At 55.7% G+C, this 18,725-nt stretch overlaps 1 protein-coding gene across 1 annotated transcript in view; it reads left to right on the top strand.

Annotated features, from left to right (window-relative positions):
- Positions 1–17,618, top strand: part of MYO1F (myosin IF) — a 31,845-nt gene extending 14,227 nt beyond the window's left edge. Inside the window, exons 13-28 of the mRNA XM_044254399.1 lie at positions 214–300; positions 770–937; positions 2,127–2,212; positions 5,084–5,165; positions 6,568–6,674; positions 7,058–7,156; positions 7,257–7,401; positions 12,952–13,066; positions 13,160–13,329; positions 14,030–14,175; positions 14,514–14,660; positions 14,781–14,929; positions 15,411–15,494; positions 16,039–16,234; positions 16,321–16,490; positions 17,163–17,618. Of these exons, the coding sequence (XP_044110334.1) occupies positions 214–300; positions 770–937; positions 2,127–2,212; positions 5,084–5,165; positions 6,568–6,674; positions 7,058–7,156; positions 7,257–7,401; positions 12,952–13,066; positions 13,160–13,329; positions 14,030–14,175; positions 14,514–14,660; positions 14,781–14,929; positions 15,411–15,494; positions 16,039–16,234; positions 16,321–16,490; positions 17,163–17,239 (2,028 nt within the window). The 3' untranslated portion in view covers positions 17,240–17,618. The remainder of the gene's footprint in view (positions 1–213; positions 301–769; positions 938–2,126; positions 2,213–5,083; positions 5,166–6,567; positions 6,675–7,057; positions 7,157–7,256; positions 7,402–12,951; positions 13,067–13,159; positions 13,330–14,029; positions 14,176–14,513; positions 14,661–14,780; positions 14,930–15,410; positions 15,495–16,038; positions 16,235–16,320; positions 16,491–17,162) is intronic.
- The last annotated feature ends 1,107 nt before the right edge of the window (positions 17,619–18,725 follow it).

The raw sequence follows: 18,725 nt of genomic DNA, 5'->3' as shown, positions 1-18,725 counted from the left end.
ATTTATGCACTGGCTCCGGTCTGTCTGTGGTCAAGGGCAGGGCGGGGTGGCTGTTCCAGTCTGCCCCACTGATGATGAGGACGATGAGATGGGGAGATATGGGGAGACACCCATCACACCTCCCTCACCCACCCTTGTGAAGCATGCATTCTAGAAACCCTTGCGTCCTTGCCCAGACCCCCACCCCCACCCCGACCGCTTTGCCGCCCCCAGGAGGAGTACGTCCAAGAGGGCATCCGCTGGACCCCCATCCAGTACTTCAACAACAAAGTGGTCTGCGACCTCATTGAAAACAAGCTGGTGAGGACCTGGCCGGCTCCGCGCGCGTTCTGCTGGGTCTGGAGCTGGGCCTGGGAGAGGAGGGGTGGGTTAGCGCCCCTTCCCCATCCCGCTCCGCGCCGGGAGCACCCAGAAACACCCCGACGGCCACCTCATCCACCCTCTCGGCCCACCGCTTGTGTTGTCCGCTCAGCGAACCTTCCCCAGCTCGGCCTGCTCAAGGACAGAGGCGTCAGTCCTGGGAGGTCCCGCACCATGTCGTCCCCGTCTGGGGAACCGAAAGGAGCACGGGTCCTTCAGGGGCTCCTCACCCCGCTCCGCCCCCCAGCAGGCTTCCACCACAGCCCCCCACACCGCCAGCACCCCCACTTTTGCTCTTGTATTTGGATCTCGCCCCCTCGCTTGCCCCGCCGCGTCCACACCCTCCCAGTTCGGGGATAGGGGCGGGGCCCGGCCAGGCTGAGCCGCGGCCCCGCTCCCCCGCCCGCAGAGCCCCCCGGGCATCATGAGCGTCCTGGACGACGTGTGCGCCACCATGCATGCCACCGGCGGCGGCGCCGACCAGACCCTGCTGCAGAAGCTGCAGGCGGCCGTGGGCACCCACGAGCACTTCAACAGCTGGAGCTCGGGCTTCGTCATCCACCACTACGCCGGCAAGGTGCGCCCGTGCCCCGCTCCCCGCGCGTCCCACCTGGGCGCGGCCTCCCAACCTCCCGCAGCCGGAGCCGCAGGACTCCACGACCCCTTGCCCCAGCCCTCCCACCGACCCCCAGGAACTGGCCTGCCCCCCCCCGCACCATGGTCCTTCAGCTGGGGCTGCGGAAACCCCCACTGCCGCCCCCACCGAGGTCACAGCTCTCCCTAATAACAGGACAGCTCCGCCTAATAGGACAGAAACTCCCTCCCATGACCCCACATTGGGCAGCAGACCCCCACACCCCGATCTGAGCTGCAAACCCCACTCACTCCCTGACTCAGGACACAGCCTTCTAACCCAGACTCAAAGACCCCAGGCCCAAGCTGTGAGCCACCGCCCTCCAAAATGGGCCGGAGCCCCTGGCAGACTCCCACCAAAGACTGTAGAAATCCGCTGGCCTCTGACCCTGGCCACCGTCCTCCTCCCCCACTGACAGGACTGTAGACTCTCCCACTGACCTCAAGTGGCAGCAGACGTCCCCAGGGATCTCCCGGCCCCCAAACTGGGCTAGAGCTCCTGGGTTCCTTCAACCAAGGAATAGCAGCTCCCAGGACTACGGAGAGCCCCCACCTTCGATGCAGACCCAGCCCACAAGCCTGATGGAAGACCCCCGTGGATCCCAGCCAGTGCTGGACCCTCCTGACACCAACCCCCACCCCTCGACTGTCCACAACATACTCAATCTGACCTTCTGAGCTCTGATGAAACAGCAGACCCCGCGAGGACCCTGTGTCCAGGCTGCAGCCCCAGCCCTCCAACCCGCACTTGAACATCAGACCTCCATGGACCCCAAGCCCATGCAGTAGCCCCCTGACCCCCCTTTTTTAAAGATTTTACTTATTGATTTGACAGATCACAAGTAGGCAGAGAGGCAGGCATGGGGGTGGGGAAGCAGGCTCCCTGCTGAGCAGAGAGCCCCATGCGGGGCTCCATCCCAGGACCCTGAGATCATGACCTGAGCCAAAGGCAGAGGCTTAACCCACTGAGCCACCCAGGCGCCCCTTAGCCCCCCGCCCCTTATTAGGAACCATAGGTACCACCCCCGTTCGGTCAGCTCAGGGAAGGCCCTCACGGGACCCCTGGCCATCTGGGATGTAAGCAGCACCCCAGGCTTCAGCCCCTCATTCCCCCCAACACTGTCTCCCTCCAGGTCTCCTATGATGTTAACGGTTTCTGTGAGCGGAACCGAGACGTTCTCTTCTCTGACCTCATAGAGCTGATGCAGACCAGTGAGCAGTGAGTGGCCTCCGGGCACAAAGCTGGGGCAGCGGGGCGGAGCGGGGGGAGGCCAGGACCCTCTCCATCTTCCCGGGAGCTACCATCATGTTTTGTGTGGGTGTCTGTCTGCAGGGACAGTGTTTCCATAGAGTGACAGGTTCTGATTCAACAGCAGCCTGACTGAGGTCCACAGGAAGAAGTAAAGAGAACCTTAGGGGCAGTTCCTTATGGCCCGTCCAGGCCTCCCCTGTGCAAGCCCAGCTGATGCGGGGTGTAGACAGTGTCCCCTGGTGCACCGTGAGAACACACCGCACCCGGCCTTCTTCCTGTATTGACACATATGGACCCATCTCCCTGACCACAGCTGCACACCGGGTTCCACTTTTTGCCTTTTTAACCTCCAAATGTAATTCAAGCTCTGCCATGTGCTGGGCACCATTTCCTGGAACCAGTAGGGATGGAGACTGAAGGTCAGAGAACACAGGGGCCCTCATTGAGTGGAGAGCCAAGTGGGGAGCAGGCATGGAACCAGGGAAAAGGGCAGATAGTAATACAGCATCACACGAAACCGCAGTTGGTAAAAGGCTGAAATCTGACTCCTGGGCCAAGAACAGGAGCATCCTCTGAGCTGGGTACAAATGCCCTCGGCCCCGGACCTGGGACATCAGGGTCTGCCCTGGAACGAGCATCCCCGGTGCCTCCTCCAGACCCCGGGGCACATCAGAGTTTGAGATTCTGTGTCTAGAGTGCGCGGTCTGTTACATTCCACATCCATGTAGAATCCAACCTATGCACATCACGCCTTGAAAACCGCCTTCTTTGGGTACAACTTGAGTGCCATGAAACACGCCCAACTTCAGAAGTCTTTTTTTTTTTTTTGAAATATATAGAGCTGGGCGCCTGGGTGGCTCAGTGGGTTAAGCCGCTGCCTTCGGCTCAGGTCATGATCTTGGGGTCCTGGGATCGAGTCCCGCATCGGGCTCTCGGCTCAGCAGGGAGCCTGCTTCCCTCTATCTCCCTCTCTGCCTGCCTCTCTGTCTGCTTGTGATCTCTCTCTGTCAAATAAATAGATAAAATCTTTAAAAAAAAAAAGAAAGAAAGAAATATATAGAGCTGTGCAACCATGACCACTACCCAACTGGGACCATTTGCATCACACCCAAAGGAGCCTCATGCTAAGTTGCAGTTGATCCCTATTCCCATTACATGTGTAATTTTATAGTTTCTTTTTTGAAGATTTTATTTATTTATCTCAGAGAGAGAGAGCACAAGCAGGGGGAGCAGCAGGCAGGGGAGAAGCAGACTCCCCGTTGAGCAGGGAGCCCGAGGTGGGACTTGATCCCAGCACCTGGGAATCATGACCTGAGCCAAAGGCAGACACTCAACCAGCTGAGCCACCCAGGCGTCCCAGCGTGTGATGTTAAATGTTCTAATAAGCACAGTTAAAAACGTAAAAAGCAGGTAATTCTTCATCTTGGGGTCGTGAGTTTGAGCCCCACCTTGCGGGGGCGGGTAGAGATAACTTAAATAAATAAACTTTAAAAAAAGGTAAAACGGTGAATATACCCGAATATAAAAATTACATCATATAAAAATTACAAATGAATGAATGAATTATGGAGGAATGAACTACATTCTCTTGCCCCATGCTGTGGTAGTCTTTGAAACCTGGTATGCATTTTAACGCTCCCGGCGCACCATGATTTGGACAGGCCAAGTCTCAAGGACCTCGATAACCCGGTATGACCAGGGGCCGCCATATTGGAAAGCACAGAGCCATGGTTCTCAAAGTAGGGTTCCTGGGCCAGCGGCGGCAGTATCACCTGGGAACCTGTTCGAGATGACTGAGCCCCAGCCCAGACGTGTGAATGAGAAACTCAAGAGGAACTGGGTAGGGGCCCAGCCATCCGTGTTCTCGCAAGCTCTCCTGGTGATTCTGGTGTCCACTGGGGAGACCACTAGATAGAAAAACTGAGTCGATAAAAGGCTAGAGTGTGCCGTGAGTATCATTCACTCTTTCTTTTTTTTTCTTTTTACTTTCTTTTAATTACGATTAAAATACACACAGTATAAAGTTCCCATGTTGCCATTTTTTTTTAAGATTTTATTTATTTATTTGACAGACAGACATTACAAGTAGATAGGCAGGCAGAGAGAGAGAGGGAAGCAGGTTCCCTGCTGAGCCGAGAGCCCGATGCGGGGCTCGATCCCAGGACCCCAAGATCACGACCTGAGCCGAAGGCAGAGGCTTTAACCCACTGAGCCACCCAGGCGCCCCCTTATTGCCATTTTGGATTGTAGAGTTCAATGGCATGAAGCACGTGCCAGTGCCGTGCAGCCAAACCCATTCTCTCCTTCCAGAGCGTCTTCTTCCTCCCGAGTATGTCTGGATCGCACGGTGTGCTCGCTCTGTGTTGCGGCAGTCAGGGAAGACCCCGTTCAGGCGATGAGGGAGGGAATAGTGAATAGAGAAAGCGTGGAAGCAATCCCCTGGTGACGGACAGACTGAGCCCGTCTAGGACTACTGCGGGCAGCGAGCACCCTCGTCTGTATCTCTGCCCACACGTGCGAACCTGTGCGTGTGGGATCGTTCCTACACGGGGACCTGCCCCTGTAGCCCGAGATGCTGAGACGGTGCAGCACGCGAGACATGTTCCTACTGAGCCGAACTGTGTTCTATTTCACATGCTCCCCAAGTCGTGCCGGGCCGGAGAGGCAGGAGGAACGGTGCAAATAGGTCCAGGAACCAGAAGGACAAAAGCGTCTCTCCGGTTCTCACCATCACACCCCCACGTTCAGGGAGAACTGTGCTCCCCTGGGAGAGGGCACCCGAGGTTCAGCTGCACCTCTGACTCCTCCTGTTCCCCTCCCCCCACCCGCCCTGCCCAGGGCCTTCCTCCGGATGCTCTTTCCTGAGAAGCTGGATGTGGACAAGAAGGGCCGCCCCAGCACGGCTGGCTCCAAGATCAAGGTGGGCTGGGGAGAAGAGGAGGAGCTGGGGCGGGTGGGGGGGAGGGCACTGGGGACTGTTCTCTACCCGTTCTGTCTCTCATGCATCCTGGCCCCCCGCCCCCGGCACCCTCTGTGCAGCAGGATTTTCTTCCAGCTCTGGGGTTAGTAGGGGGCTGGACCAGTTTCCTCGGAGTCCCCCCAACTCTCTAAATCCAAAAGTGAACCATCATCTTAATAATGTTTTGGTCTTTTGGTTCTTTGCCACTTTAATTTGAATTGTGGTCAAAGTTACATAAAATGTACCATCTCAACCATCGTTAAGTGCACAGCTCAGCGGCATGAAACACACCATCCCCATTCTCCATCTCCAGAACTTGCCAGCTCCCCAAACTGTCTCCAGAACTTTCTCCAGAACTTTCCATCTTTCCACACTGAGACTCTGTCCCCATGAAGCACGGACTCCCCACCCCCTGCCCCAGCCCTGGCTCCCACCATCTCCCCTCTGTCTCTGTAGACAGGAACTCCTCCGGGGACCTCCTGGGAGTGGGGTTCTGCGGGATGTGTCCTTCTGTGGCTGGCTTACCCCACTCAGTAAAATGTCCTCAAAGTTTGTCCATGTTGAAGCAGGTATCAGGACATCCTTCCTTTTGAAGGCTGAAATCTTGCAGTTATGAATGGACCTCATTTGTCCCATCCATTCCTCCATGGGCGGACACTCGGGTTGTTTTCACCTTTTCCCTATGGTGAATAATGTTGCTGTCAACTGGGTGTCCCATTCTAAAAATCTCTTCATTACCCCGCACTGGGCACTCACCAGTGCAGGCAGCCAATGTGGGACACTTTACAGATAAGGGACTAGCCGCACCCGGGGCTTGGGGAGACCAAGGCTCAGAGCCGCAGTCACTGGCCCAGATCACACAGCAGAGCCACAGTCCACACCAAGGTCTCTTGGGCCACCCTCTCCAGTCTCCCGACCTGGAACAATGTCCTTTCTAGTCTCTTCCAAGGGACTAAAATGCACAACCCAAGGCACACAAACACACATGATTCCCTACTTCCAAAGAAGTAGTCCCCGCAAAGGACAGGCAGGAATGTTCAATGCAACATGCTCTCCTGAGAGCTCTGTTACTCCATCAACAAACAAAATGTTTGCTGAGCACTTGCTAGGCGCCAGATTAAGTGGTGGGTGCTGCAGACAGGAGAGCTCCTGGTCTCCTGCCAAGGATCAGGCAGACCCACAATATCAAGTCCCCATGGTGTGCACTAATGGAAGAATGCCCAGACCAGGGACGCCGGGCCCCGTGGCTCCCTGGGAGCCAGCCCGATGTGTCTCTGTCTCCTGGGCGTGTATTCGGGGTGGGAGGAGAGAGGGTCCAAGGGTCCCATCTGTGCACCCATCCCCTCCTTCTCCTCCACCTCAGAAACAAGCCAATGACCTGGTGGGCACGCTGAAGAGATGCACCCCCCACTACATCCGCTGCATCAAGCCCAACGAGACCAAGAAGCCCCGTGACTGGGAGGAGAGCAGGTGAGCACCAGGGGCACCAAGCCACCCAGCCTGGCCCCCCCGACCGACCCGCCTCCCGGAGCCCGCCCAGAGTCACGGGACCCATTCCAAGACTGAGCGAGGCTGACCCCTAGGACCAGTGCAAAACTCCTCAGGGGTCCCGGGGTTCTACCTGGCACCGACCAAGACCCCTGGACTCCAGGAATGAGCAGAACCGAGTGTAGAGTGACGCGGGGACTAGCATAGTCCCCTCTGTCCCCAAACCCTAGGACACACCCCTAGAATTAACCCTGGAACTGACCACAGAACTCACGTCTTTCCCGGCCCAGCTCAGCAGCAGCCCCCTCCCCCCACCCCTGCTCCAGACCAGGGAGTACAGGAGACTCACACTGCCTCCCCCTCAGGGTCAAGCACCAGGTGGAGTACCTAGGCCTAAAGGAGAACATCAGGGTGCGCCGGGCTGGCTTCGCCTACCGCCGCCAGTTCTCCAAGTTCCTGCAGAGGTGAGGCTCCCCCGCCTTCCCCCGGCCCCCACCGCCAGTCCGCAGAGGAACCGTCAGCACGGACATGCACCCCAAACCCTCCCACACCCTCTGCCTCCAGGTACGCCATCCTGACCCCTGAGACGTGGCCCCAGTGGCGTGGGGATGAACGTCAGGGGGTCCAGCACCTGCTCCGGGCGGTCAACATGGAGCCGGACCAGTACCAGATGGGGAGCACCAAGGTCTTTGTCAAGAACCCCGAGTCGGTGAGTGTGGGAGACCCCTGCATCCCCGCACGGGGCGCCCGTCCGGCTCTTCAGGCCCCTTTACGCCTCGGGCCTGTTGCCTTACCCCCTTGGAGCCTCTGTTTCTCCATCTGGGAAGTGGGGAGAGTGGTAGCCCCCTGCAGGATGGGGGTGAGGCTCAGACCAAACAGGAAGTCCGCGAGGCAGTGTGTGGCAGGTAGCGAGTGCTCAGAAAAACCTGAATTAGCCGGACAGGCACAGGGGCCAGGACGCAGATGGGGAAACATGTAACGCACGAGGGGCAAGAACTCACAGCTTCTCCAGAACGTCACTTGTCTCTTCTTCCGGCTTTCTTCCTTTTTTTCCCTAACGTCCTTCTGTGCTTTCTCCTCTCCTATGTTTTCTTCCCTCTTCCCTCCTTCCTTCCTTCGTGAGCACACTGAGTCCCTGGGTCTGAGACTCTTGTCAAAGCGGTGGTTGGCTGATCCCAAGACCTGCCCCGGGGCCCTGAGCTACCGCAGACAAACCTGACTCCGCCTTCTCCACGCACAAACCATCCCTCCTGCACCGCACCCGCTCTAAGCCTTTTAGCAAAAGCTGGGAAGGCCACGAACGCCAAGCTGCGTCTGCTTGCAGGAAGAAAACAAAGTCACAATGACACATCTGTTCTGGGGACCTACTGTAAGCCTGGTGACTGTCGCTGACAGTGCTGTGTAACAGACCGGGAACTTGCTCCGAGCAGATCTCCCCCGTTCTCACACCACAAAAAAAGAAATGGTAACCATCCGAGCTAGCTAGCCTAGGAGGCCATCATTCTGCAACAGAGACATGTATCAAACCAAAGCCTGCGCACCTTAAATTTACACAACGTTATATGTCAGTTAGATCTCAATTAACCTGGGGGGGGGGTGTCTTTTAAACAGCAATAATGACAAGGAGAACAAAAATCAGGGCCAAAGCGGAGGTGGGGCGCCCGGCTGGCTGTCCGAGGAGCATGCAACTCTTGGTCTCAGGGTTGGAAGTTTAAGCCCCCACGTTAGGTGTAGAGATTACTTAAAAATAAAATCTTAAAAAATAAATAAATAAATAGGCGGGGCAAGGAATCCCCTTGGGTGGCCTGCCTGGCCACCTGCTTCTATACGAGCACTGGAGAGCACACCGGGAGCTGGCCGTCTGGATGAGATGTGCTAGCTCACCACACTCCCTTGCAAATCCTGTGTCCCCCAGCCTGGGCCAAGCTGGAGCCCTGGGGAAAGGGCTACCGCCTGCCCACGGCCGGCTTAGGTGCCTCATCGCCTGCATGGTCAGAGCACCTGCCCTACCAGCCCCTCAGGGACTTGAAAGCAACTGGATTGTCTAGATGATTCCCTGGACGTTACTGTAACTTACAAGTGAGTGTTCCCTCATCACAGCAGACACATAACACAGTGGAGAGGAGACGGGAGATTTCACTGCTACAAAAGTTGCTGGGGCAACTGGTTGGTTCAGTTAGTAGAGCGTGTGACTCTTGGTCTCAGGATCATGTGTTCAAACCTCACGTTGGGCATAGAGGAAAGAAAGAAAAGAGACTCAGAGGAGAGAAGGAGAAAGAGAGAGAAAGAGGAGGGAGGGAGGAGAAGAAAGAAAGGAGAGAGAGAGGGAAAGGAAGGAAGGGAAGGGAAGGAAAGGGAAGGGAAGGGAAGGAAAAGGAAAGGAAAGGGAAGGAAAAGGGAAGGAAAGAAGAGGAAAAAGGAAGGGAAGGAAGGAAGGAAGGAAGGAAAAAAGAGAAGAAAATTGTCTTGGGTGCTCAGGCTCTTCTTGGTCCCCCAAACTGGTCTGTACCTACCTCTAGACCTTCTCCCTATAGATGCATTTGCTCCAAGAAATAAGAACAGTCTTTGGGACACGTGGGTGGCGCAGTCAGTTCAGCACCCAAATCTTGGTTTTGGCTCAGGTCACGATCTCAGGGTCGCGAGATGGAGCCCGATGTCGAGCTCTGAGCTCAGCCCGGTGTCCACGGAAGACTCTCTCTTCCTCTCCCCTCGGTCCCTCCCCCCATCGCTCTCATTCTCTCTCAAATAAACCTTTTTTAAATTTTTTAAAATTGACCCTGAAAAAAGCAAATAGGCAAAGCTAGCACTGGCTAAGACTATATAAGGTAAAATCAAACTCTGACCCAAAAATGCAGTCTGCACACTTTGAGGTGAGGAAGATGAACTGGCTGGAAATAATGACGTTCGCAAAGGGAAAAACTTGGTGGAAACATTTTGTAAGGAAAAAAGAAAGGCTGAAAATTTGCACGGGACAAAACTGATCCCAATGAGAATCATTTTAGTAAAATGAAAACAGAAGGAATGTACGTGGGAACAGTTTTATGACTGTTTATAGCTGGGCTGCATCAAAATTGATCAAATCAGCTTACCCTAATGGAGTTGGGGAATTTCTCAACCACCAATGCACTTACCCAGGATGATTCTGACTTGGAATCTGAGTCTTGTAAACATGGACTCAAAATATCCTTGATGTTTGCATACGTGCTGGCCTTCACTGCCCATCACGCCGGGCGTGTTCATTTCCGGTGGCTACTGTAACAAGTGCCAGCAACTGGATAGCTCAAGTCAACAGAAATTAATGTCCTCATGTTTCTGAAGGCTAGAAATCCAAAATCAAGGTGTCAACAGGGCCGTGCTCCCGCTGAAGTCTCCAGGGAAGATCTTTGACTCTCCCTAACGTCTGGTGGTCGCCCACTGTCCTTGCCATTCCTGATCACCCTGGTCTCTGCCTCTGTCATCACACGGCCTCCTCCTCTGTGTCTGGGTCCAAATGTCCCTCTTGGAAGGACAGCAGTCACACTGGACTGAGGGCCCACCCTACTCCAGTATGACCTCATTTTAACTTGATTACATCTGCAAAGACCCTCTTTCTTTTTTTTTTTTTAAGTTTTTTTTTTTTTAAGATTTTATTTATTTGACAGGCAGAGATCACAAGTAGGCAGAGAGGCAGGCAGAGAGAGAGGAAGAAGCAGGCTCCCTGCTGAGCAGATAGCCCGATGCGGGACTCGATCCCAGGACCCCGGGATCATGACCCGAGCCAAAGGCAGCAGCTTTAACCCACTGAGCCACCCAGGCGCCCCTGCAAAGACCCTCTTTCTAGTCAAGGTCACATTCACAGCTTCCCAGTGGACATGAATTTGGGGGTGGGGAGAAACACTATTCAAGCCAGTACACTAAGATAACCTCAGATCTGGGGCCCATCTCACACACCTTAACCACACGCAACTCTGCCTCAGCACATGAAGGAGATGAATTTTATTTTTAAAAAGATTTTATTTATTTGAGAGAGAGAGAAAGAGAGTACGAGCAGGGAGAGAGGCAGAGAGAGGCAGACTCCCTGCTGAGCTAGGACCCTGACTCAGGGCTCAATCCCCAGACCCTGGGATCATGACCTGAGCCAAAGGCAGACACTTAACTGACTGAGCCACCCAGGTGCCCTGAAGGAGATGAATTTTTTTTTTTAAGATTTTGTTTATATATTTGAGAGAGAGTGCAGAAGCTGGGGAGGGGCAGAGGGAGAGGGACAAGCAGACTCCCCACTGATCAGGGAGCCCAATGTGGGGCTTGATACCAGGACCCCAGGTTCATGACCTGAGCAAAAGTCAGTCATTTAATCGACTGAGCCACCCAGACGCCCCAGAAGGAGATGAATTTTAAACTCTGTAGACAGGAAGATTCCTTTCCCAAATTGAAAATGATACCCTTCCTGAGCAGAATTAACAAGGTTGCAGGACACTCATCCCATCTGCCCTAAACAGCTAAGGCAGAGAGGACTCCTGGTTGACCCCCACTTCTGCAAGTTCTTTATTCATAGTTGACGTCCTCTCGGCAAAGTGCAGAATGTACTTACGTGTCCTCCAGGCACTCTATATGAGGCATTACTTGGGCATAACCTGCACACAGACACACGGACCCAGAGAATATTGGTGTAAGAAACAAAGGGGATATGGAAACTCCACTTGATTCCCTGCAGGCCGTGAAGCTTTAATCTTGGTGGGGTTAGGATTCCTTCCTGGTGAAAAGATCCCCACCTTTCGTGAACACTTATAAACACCCACAGCTTTAAAAGTTCTCAAAGATAAATAAAGATTAATTTATTTTAGAGAGAGAATGGGCAGGGGAAGGGGCAGAAGGAGAGGAAGAGGAAGAGAGAGCGAGCATGAGTGGGGGGAGGGGCAGAAGGAGAGGGAGAGAGGGAGAGAAAAAGAGAAGAGACTCAGTGCTGAGGACAGACCCCCCCCCCCACGGGGGCTCAGTCTCACAACTCTGAGATCATGACCTGAACCCAAAATCAAAAGTTGGACGCTCAACCAAGCCACCCAGGTGCACCTCCAAACGTACTTTTTAAAGTGCATTTGAACGAAGTAGCTACAGAATTACTTTAGTCCTCGCAGGGAACCCTGGGGTTTCTGGGAAACATCAACCATGTTGGTGTCAGCGAAGCAGACAGCCAGGCTTTTAGCAGTGATGTGATATTTGTGTATTTAACAAATCCCTCTGGGTGAAGTGCTAATTATTTTCCTAAAGAAAGACTCATTTTATTTACATTATTTCCCATTCCGATATATCCCTGATTGACAATGCTGTCCCTTTTATCACTAAATTGGTTTGAATTGTAACATTCCCCAGTCATCTGTCCCATTCCACTAGGTTGTTCTTTTTTTTTTTTCTTAAAGATTTTATTTATTTATTTGACAGACAGAGATCACAAGTAGGCACAGAGGCAGGCAGAGAGAGACAGAGGAGGAAGCAGGCTCCCCACTGAGCAGAGAGCCTGATGCGGGGCTCTATCCCAGGCCCCTGAGATCATGACCTGAGCCAAAGGCAACGGCTTTAACCCACTGAGCCACCAAGGCGCCCCTCCACTAGGTTGTTCTATTCCGCAGTCAGCACCCCATTGTTCTTATTAGTATAGACTTATAAGTTTTCATATCCAGTAGGCTCCTTTCCTTGATATGTTCACGGTTTATTCTAAGTGAAGGGACATCCTTCATGGCATTTCAACTCTGACTTGCTCTTAATAGAGTTTATACTCTAAGACCCCTCTGGACTCAAAAGTCTGTCCTCTGCAAAAGCTTCTTTTCCAGGGCCACCAGGTATGGCTGTGCAGGTTGTGCACTATACAACTACCTGGTCTCCAGGTACATCACAGTCCTATGTGCCAGATTTTCATATTTACAGTATTTTGTTGGTTTCTAAGATGCACATTGGTTCACGTTTCTAACGTCTCTGAAATCGGGGTGCACCTCACATGGGTGGCATGCCATAACTTGATTAGCAGTGTGAGAAACGGTGATGTTACACCACTTCAGGCAAGACACAGCTAGGAAGAGGCAGAGCTGGGATTTGAACCCTGCAAGACCGGCCCACAATGCGGGGGCTTGTGCTCCATGTTGGGAGGGAACCCTGGGTCGAGTCATTGGGAAGAAAAAAAAATATTTGCCATAGTATGTGAGCATGTGTGCAGGTGCTGGTAAGCAAAAGTAAGTGGGCGGGGAGGGGCTGGAGAAAGACCCACCGCCCCTCCCTCCTCGCCCAGCTCTTCCTTCTGGAGGAGATGCGAGAGCGCAAATTCGATGGCTTTGCCCGCACCATCCAGAAGGCCTGGAGGCGCCATGTGGCAGTCCGGAAGTACGAGGAGATGCGGGAGGAAGGTGAGAGGCCGAAGGTGGGAGGCTCAGGGTGGGGACAGGTGGACTTGGAGGAGCCGGGCCACAACCTCTGCCCCCGACCCGGTGTCCCCACAGCTTCCAACATCCTGCTGAACAAGAAGGAGCGGAGACGGAACAGCATTAATCGGAACTTCGTCGGGGACTACCTGGGGCTTGAGGAGCGGCCGGAGCTGCGTCAGTTCCTGGGCAAGAGGGAACGCGTGGACTTCGCTGACTCGGTCACCAAGTATGACCGCCGCTTCAAGGTGAGGCTCTAACAGGTGGGTGCGTCTGGGACCCTGGCCCCAGCCTGGCACCCCCACCAGAGGCGCCCCCTCAGCTGGCCCAGACACACCTGTCCACTGGTATATATTCACCTAGCCTAGATACACCGACCCCATCACAGATACACCCTCAGCTGGGCCAGACGCACCTGTGCACAGGTACACACGCAACTAGCGTAGATATGTCTATTAAGCAGGCCCTCATGGAGCCCAGACACACCTGTCCATCGCATACACCTTCACCTGGCCAGACACAGCTGTCTGCAATTATACACTTCCCTCGCCCGGAAGCCCTGACCGTAGGGTCACCCCCATTCGCCCTGGACACACCCGTCCACTAGGTATACGCTCAGCCAGTCTAGATGGGTATGTCAATTAGATGTATCTTCATCTGGCCCAGATACACCTGTGCCCAGGTGCACTCTCATCTGGCCTGGGCATCCATGCCCAGCAGCTACGCATCCACCTCTCCTGTACCTGTTCCCTGGCCCGGGACTCCCTCCCTAGCCAATATACCCGTACTTAAGCTCCTATCTCTTATATAATGCAACTCCTCATATACCTTCACGTGGAGGGAAACACTCAGCTGACCTGTCCTTCCCCTGCCTGAGGCTGACCCCCTGGAGCCAGGTGGCCCGTGCCCGGAGCTCTGGCCACCAGCTCTGCTCCTGCATCCTCTCAGCCCATCAAAAGGGACTTGATCCTGACGCCCAAGTGTGTGTATATAATCGGACGGGAGAAGGTGAAGAAGGGACCAGAGAAGGGCCAGGTGCGTGAGGTCCTGAAGAAGAAGCTGGAGATCCAGGCCCTCCGGGGAGTTTCCCTCAGGTGAGGCCAGGTCCTTCCCCGCCCCAGTCGCCCTCCTCTGCCCTCACACTTCTCACCCCATCTGCCACCCCGACCATCTAACCCACCGCTATGCCCCGTAACCCTCTCTTGGCCCTACCTGCCACCTTCCCCTGCCCCCACACTCATCCTCATGTGCCAAGTGCACCTGTCCCTCACCTGACGCTTCTCTGGAACCCCCTTCCCCAGCTCCTCGCCGCCAACTCTCGCCTTTCCCCCGCCTGCATCAGCCCTCACCTCCCTTCACCCGACCGTCCCCGTCGCCCCTCACATGTCAGTCCTGCCCCCCTCACCTGCCTTCCCTCCCACCCCTCCCCCAGCACGAGGCAGGACGACTTCTTCATCCTCCAAGACGACGCCGCCGACAGCTTCCTGGAGACCGTCTTCAAGACCGAGTTCGTCAGCCTCCTGAGCAAGCGCTACGAGGAGGCGGCGCGGAGGGCGCTGCCCCTCACCTTCAGCGACACGTACGCCCCCGCCCCCGTCCCCGGGCTGGGCTGGGCTGGGCACAGCGCCCCCTCTCCCGCCCCGCGGCCCCGGCCAGCTTGGGGAGTGGGCGTCCCCGCAGCTTCCTCCTCTCCCCACAGACTACAGTTCCGAGTGAAGAAGGAGGGCTGGGGCGGAGGTGGCACCCGCAGTGTCACTTTCTCCCGTGGCTCCGGCGACGTGGCGATACTCAAGGCTAGCGGCCGGACCCTCACAGTCAGCGTGGGCGACGGGTTGCCCAAAAGCTCCAGTGAGTCTGCGCAGAGCTGGGGGCGGAGCCAAAGAGGCGGAGCCTGAGGAGGCGGGGCCAGCGAGGGGGCTAAGGCTGTGGGGGCGGAGCCACTGAGGTCTGCCGGGAGCGGGTGAGGGGCCCGGAGGGGTGGGTAGAGAAAGACGTAAGGGGAAGGACGCAGCTACAGAGAGGGCAGGGTCAGCGAGGTAAGCAATGAATGGGAGAGAAACGTTGAGGGGGCGTGGCCATACTCATAACCCCTCCCAACAGTGGGCGGACCTAGAGACCCGGGCCAAAGAGAGGTGGGTCTTGGGGGGCTGAGCCACTTACTGGGCAGAGTCTTCTCAGTAACTGCGGGGCGGGGTCGATGGGACAGCCAGGGAACCGGCGGGAGGGGAGTTTGGGGCGGAGCCACAGAGTGGACTGGACTTGTGGGCGGGGCCAAGAGCCTGCTGTGGTCTGGTCCTCACTCAAATTCCCAAATCCTTTCCCCTTTCAGAGCCTACACGGAAGGGAATGGCCCAAGGAAGACCTAGAAGGTCAGCGCAGGCCCCTACCCGGGCAGCACCGGGGCCTCCCAGAGGTGAGGCGACGTGTCTTCCCTTGCCTCTTGTGTGCTCCGAGACCCAAGCCGCGCCAGCTGTCCACAGATAGAGCAGACCACTCTGTTCTCTGCCTAGAACTCCCCGCAGCTCCCCCTCTTCCACAGATTACAGACTAAGCTTAGTCGGATCTAGAGCCCTTCAGAAGCCAAACCCAGCTAACCACCAGCCTTTCTCTCCTCTCATCCTATACTCCGGTCTCTCGAGCTGCATCTTACTCTGTCGGTTTAACCAATTTGTTCTTATCTCCAAGCCTTTGCTTGGGCTGTTTACTCCTCGTGTCGCACATTTTCACTTAGCTTGAGCTCCTACTGATCCTCCAAGACCCACCCACAAAAGCCCACCTACAGAAGAGGATGGGGGAGATCTTACCCCTGCAGAGCCTCCCTCTGGACCAGTTCTTACCATGCTGCGTTAAGCGTGTGACTGCTTGCCTCCTCCCTCAGCCTGGGATCTTGGGAGCTAAGTCCTCCCCAAATGCTACCTTCACCCTGATAAATGCTCTCACTCTTCCTCCTGCAACAGGCCTGGGCCACAATGGGGTGCCTCCTTCTGCCAGAAGTAGGCCCCTGCCCCTGGAGATCACATCTGGAAGGGGCTCCCAGCAGCCCTTCCGGGGCCCTCCATCCTCAGCCCTGAGGGCCAGTAGACGCCCCCGGGCACGGCCCCCCTCGGAACACAACACAGAATTCCTTAATGTGCCTGACCAGGGTGTGGCAGGGTAAGTGAGTTAAGAGGAGAGCCCCAGGAGGTGGACAGGGGGCAGGGGAGTGTCTGGGCTGTGATGACGCCTCCCTGTGCCCACAGCATGCAGAGAAAGCGCAGCGTGGGGCAGCGACCTGAGCCGGGCGTTGGCCGACCCAAGCCCCAACCTCGGATGCATGGCCCGCGGTGCCGGGCACTGTATCAGTACGTGGGCCAAGATGTGGACGAGCTGAGCTTCAACGTGAACGAGGTTATCGAGATCCTCATGGAAGGTGTGTGTCCCAGGCCATAGAGGGGAGGAGTCAGAACCCTGACTCAGCCAGGCAACACCCCATTCCTGCACACCCTTCCCAAGGAGAACAGAAACAACCAGCGCCCACTAAAGATATGCTCTTCCGAGCCAGTGACTACATAGACTAGAAGGCCTTGAGTCTGAAGTTTCCCTTCTAGGACACTGGAGGCCTGGCCTCCCAGCAGCACGACCAATCCCTGGGGCCTCATTTTTCTCTCCTGTCGAGCACAGTGCTAACAGCAGAACCTACCTCACCCCTTGTCCGGCTGGGCCAGGCCACCTTCCTACTTTAGTCCACTGGGCTGCCCCCAACCCAGAGGGGCTTGGGACTCAGCAGCATCCTCTGTGGGTAAATGGGGAGCCCCAAAGGGGTCACTCACTGGTCCATTATTGGGAGTGAGGGCAGGCACCTGTAGAAAGAGATGAGGGATGAGCACAAGAGAATGGCCTAGAACATGACAGAGTGTGAGGCGGTAGCAAGAAAAACCACTTGTCCGTCCATCCCTCCCTCCTTTCCATCTGTTGACCGTTCTCTTTTCAACGTCTGCCTTCTGCCACACCAGTGGCGATGACTAAAACAGGCAGGGAGCCGGCATGAAGGCTTTCTCCTAGGTGGGCTGGACACTGCCTCACGCTCCTTTCTCACCCACAGATGCCTCAGGCTGGTGGAAAGGCCGGCTGCACGGCCAGGAGGGCCTCTTCCCAGGAAACTACGTGGAGAAGATCTGAGAGGGGGCCCAGATTCTGCCTCCTGCCTGCTCACCTTTCTGCCAGGGAACGAGGCCCCGCCGGCGAGGGCCTCATTTTCCTTGGCTGCATTAGCCAGAAGGTCCTGCCCAGTGGCCTCCAGCCCAACCCAGCCTAACTCAGGCCCTGGGTCTGGGGGCCACCACCGCAGCCCCCCCAGGGCCCTGGCCTCCCCCATGTCACACACGTTGCCTCCTGTGTCAAACAGGGCTAACAGCATGAATCTACCTCCCAGCTGCCTTGTGAGTATAAATGAGTAATGTCCTGTCGGCAAAGTGCCAAGCACAACTGGGGACACCTTGACAAGCAAGACTCCCCTTCTTCTGTCATCACTAAGGCAATAAACATTTGCCAGGTGAAAGTGTGAATTAATTTGCCAGGCGCTAACCAGAACTACCTTCTCACAAGGCTGAGGGAGAAGCTGCAAATACTCCAAAACTGGGAGCCGGGAGAAGTTTTGTCACTTGCCCAAGATCCCTCAGATCCAAGGCTTGAACTCGTGTATACCCCCCACCCCATCTCTCCCAAAGGCGGAGTTTGTCCCACCTGCCCGCTCTGGGCCTTTTGCATCCCGGCCTTCCTGTAGAAAATAGCCTGGGGGGGTCCTGTCAGCTTTGAATCTGCAGGCTCCAAAGCCATCCAAGACCTGATTGGACCCTGAGGAAGGAGGAAGATCCCACATGGCCCATCACCATCCAGTCTGGGCCAACCCTGGCCCCTGCACCTGCCCCCACCCCACCCCACCACCCCGCGTCTGTGCCTTCTTAGCCCTCCCTCACCTGGGGTCAGGACAGGTTCTGATATGCAAGGGCCCAGGCTTTCCGCACCTATTGCCATGGATTTAGGGGGTCAGCCTCACTACTGGTCTCCCCAGACGCTTCCAAGCCAGTGATGGAGTCTGAGCCTTTGGGGAGCCTGCCATGGGCGGAGCCTAAGCATCCCGACTTTCCAAACGGACACCCACTCTGGGCTCAACTCTCAAGGAGCAGTCAGTCTGGGAGAGATGGAGCCAAGCCAGTGGGGTCAGGACTGGGTCAGAGAAGGGACAGAGGCTGAGGCAGGGGAAGAGCACACACAGAGAGAGAGAGTGGGCATTGCTGGAGGAGGCAAGAAGGAAGAAGACGGTTTGGGGTCATCAGATCTTGATGGCAAACGCCACATACGACGATCCAGGCTGTGACAGAGAACTCAGGCAGAGGACACCTACCCAGCCAGGGGAGATGGGAGACAGGCTATCAGAGAAAGACTGGCCAGTAGCCCCTTCTGCAGGATCTGAACCCTCTCTCTTCTGTCCCTACCTTGGGAAGCTGAGTGTGGCTGAAAAAAGAAAAAGAAAAAAAATCCCAAGGTTGCCACTGGGTCTCAACAGCTCTTTTATTCACCAATCATTATACAGAAGCACTTACCCAGTCCCCTGAATGTCCCTGGTTTCCTTCATCTCTGATTTTCGTCCCTCCTCTGCCCAACC

The sequence above is a fragment of the Neovison vison genome, chromosome 6 (genome assembly GCF_020171115.1).
Source record: "Neovison vison isolate M4711 chromosome 6, ASM_NN_V1, whole genome shotgun sequence".
Classification (NCBI taxonomy): domain Eukaryota; kingdom Metazoa; phylum Chordata; class Mammalia; order Carnivora; family Mustelidae; genus Neogale; species Neogale vison.
The sequence above is the reverse complement of the archived record's forward strand: the minus strand, read 5'-3'. Positions and strand labels throughout refer to the sequence as shown.